Raw genomic sequence first — 2,764 nt, 5'->3', positions numbered from 1 at the left:
GGTCCCTGTGGGGCTGGGGCTCTGATGGGGCGCTTGGCCCGTGCCGGGTGCTGTGGAGCAAGGGGGCAGCTGGGCCCACCCTGGTGTGCGGGACCCCGGCCTCCTCCAGGGCGCACCTTGCACCCGCACGTGCGCCTCCGCTCAGGCAGCGTGCTGGGAAGGAGGCGTACGTGGTGTCAGCCCCCCCTCAAAAGGAAGGCTGTGATGGAGGGGCCATGGAGGTAGAGACAGCAGCGGGGCAGGAGGGAGCCTGCGGGATGTGCCCGGGAGCAGAGCAGAGCTCCGGGCATGGCTGACGGCACTCCTGCATCACATAGTTCGGATTTGAGGCTCATTCGTGTGGCAGCGCTCGAATGGTTCCCATCCTTGTGTGGGCAACGTTTCATTGCTTTAGCTTCTGGAGGGAAAACACGCTTGTTAGCTGATGCTGCTGTTGCTAGAACTGGGTTGTGTCCAGGTTTTCTGACCACTCAACTCTGTTGGAGTTTCCCAGCCTGTTACAAGTTTCCCAGTGCAGGGCCCTCATTCAACAAGAATGAACCCTTCTTTTCAAAAGAAGAACCCTTCTTTTACTCTAGTTGCTTTGCTCTTTGTGTTTTCAGGGGTGGTTTTGGCACCTGTCTCAGGAAACTGATACGGATGAAAATTAACTTTGCTTTTGATCACTTCCCTGATAGACATCACCAGGTAGAGGCACTCTGCAGCAGTTCCGGCGGTAGGAGAAGGGAGGAGAGAGTGGATGGTTGGAAACCGCAGGTTGTCGTCTAGTGGCACATTTCGAATTAAAAGGCTGTGCAACCTCTACCTTTACCTTAGTTTTGTGATGAAGATACCGCTCTTGTCTCAGCTGTGTGTCTGGATGTTAATTTTAGCTTTTTCTCTTTGCTATTCAGAAAAAAAAAAAGGCAGAAAGTAAATTTTAAAGTTATTTTTCCCTTGAGGAGACTTGTAGAAAAAGAAAAAGGTTGTGTTGCAGACATCCAGGGAATTATTCCTTCCAGGAAAACTCGAGTTTTAGGAACTTTACTGCTTTTTTTTATTTTATTTTTTATTGTGGAAGCTGAACTTGATATGAACCTACAGGTTGGACTAAACTTCCTTGTTCCAGATATCAGTATAGCCTTTATGAATATGTAGTGTAGAGCCAGACTCCTTATTCTGGGCGCTGTGAGAATAGCCCTCACCCTCTCTTACTGCATTACTTAGGGCATCGTTAATTCTCTTCTGCTTGTTCAATGACTCAGCTTGTCTTCCACCTAATGTGTTTTGGTTCTGGATGTTTTTTTTTAAAGGCTAAAACTCTTGCAACACTAATGGGTGCTCTATGTACTGTTTGTGGGATCTGCTTTGTACTTTTGACCTGGATGTGTTGGCTGGAAGGGCTAGGGGGAAGGTGGAACTGAAAAAGCCTGAACTGAGAGCGCAGCGCGCTTCAACGTCACCTCTGTACTGCCAAGGCACCTCTTCCATTCGCAAACAGGTCTTGATTACCTGAGGGACTACAAGAACTCGTTACATTCTCTTGGTGGAAGTGTAAGAGCACTGGCTAGATGACTCAGATAAAATAAGCAGGTTTTAGGTTTAGGTGGGGTTTTTTAATGACTTCATTTCTGTGGGTTTTTTTCCCTAACCAGTCTTAAGTGGGCTGGTTTTATTAGTTCTTTATTGAAAGCACTGAAGTTTTGATGTACAAATTGTCCAAAACAAGTAAGAGTGGCAGCTGCTAGCAGATGCTTAGGGAAGAGATCTTTCCCTGATACACCCCTCCAGCTGCCAGAAGACTGGGGTTTAGGGGTTTCTTGGTGAGGGATTCTACTCGGGTTGCTTGCTAGAGGAGCAGCTGATGGACCTGTTTCCCCACAGACACCTTCCTTCCATTTCATGGTTTTGCCTTTTGAATTGGTGTGAACCTGTTTGCCCTTTCAGCTTCCGTTATGTCCCTTTGCAATGAATTCCACAATTTAATACAACCCCGCCAGTGCAATTAATGTCTAAAACTGTGCAATGCTCCCTCGTTCTCTTCCTGTGAGCCGCTATTTCCTTATGCACTATTCTTTTTATCTCCATCAGCAGCCGTTAAAAGCCAGTTTGTTACTGACTAGCACAGTTTCAGCTGCATAAAATATTGTCTGTTTCAGTAACGTCTTCTTGTCTACTAGGGACGTAGGTCCTATCACTGTCTCCTGTACACGCACATTTCAACGCAAACTTTCTCATTTGAGGCTAAGGCATTAGCAGGCTGTGCCCCTCAAGCACTGTTGAAACTGAAATCCACATGTGCAGATTTTTGTAGGGTGTTTGTCCAGTTTCCTGGTCTGTGTATCATTGTGGGACAGCAATCCATAGGGCTGCTACAGCAGGAGTGGTGGTGGTGAGGGCACTGCCTGCACATTTCATGATCTGCCGAGGGCTGCAATACCTTCTTCGCTGTGACTGAGGGCTGGGGTGGGTTAATTTATTTTATTTTATATTTTTTATACTAATTATAAAATATTTAGGAATCAAAAGTTTTGCTGACTTTAACTAAGGGTGTTTTAAAGCTTTTGTTTCTGTTGTCTATACTTTCCTGAAGGTTACTGGGAGTAGAGGAAGATGGGAAAAGAAAAGCATGGATTATGGATTTGCAGTTTGGGCAGCGATGGTGAAAGGGCTCCCATGTGGAGAGCAGAGGGAGGGAGGGGAGGCTGGGGATTGCTAGCTCTGTAGAACTGTTTAAGAAATGGTGCAATGAATTTTAAAATTCATCCCCATGAAGTTCTTGCCG

The 2,764-nt window shown here is 46.5% G+C and overlaps 1 protein-coding gene across 1 annotated transcript in view; it reads left to right on the top strand.

The window, feature by feature from the left end:
* Nucleotides 1-602: 602 nt before the first annotated feature.
* Nucleotides 603-2,764, top strand: part of CHPT1 (choline phosphotransferase 1) — a gene marked incomplete at its 5' end in the record, with an annotated part of 18,115 nt that continues 15,953 nt past the window's right edge. Inside the window, one exon of the mRNA XM_010156503.1 lies at nucleotides 603-687. Within this exon, the coding sequence (XP_010154805.1) occupies nucleotides 603-687 (85 nt within the window). The remainder of the gene's footprint in view (nucleotides 688-2,764) is intronic.

This window comes from Eurypyga helias, unplaced genomic scaffold (assembly GCF_000690775.1).
Source record: "Eurypyga helias isolate BGI_N326 unplaced genomic scaffold, ASM69077v1 scaffold4758, whole genome shotgun sequence".
Taxonomy (NCBI): domain Eukaryota; kingdom Metazoa; phylum Chordata; class Aves; order Eurypygiformes; family Eurypygidae; genus Eurypyga; species Eurypyga helias.
The sequence above is the reverse complement of the archived record's forward strand: the minus strand, read 5'-3'. Positions and strand labels throughout refer to the sequence as shown.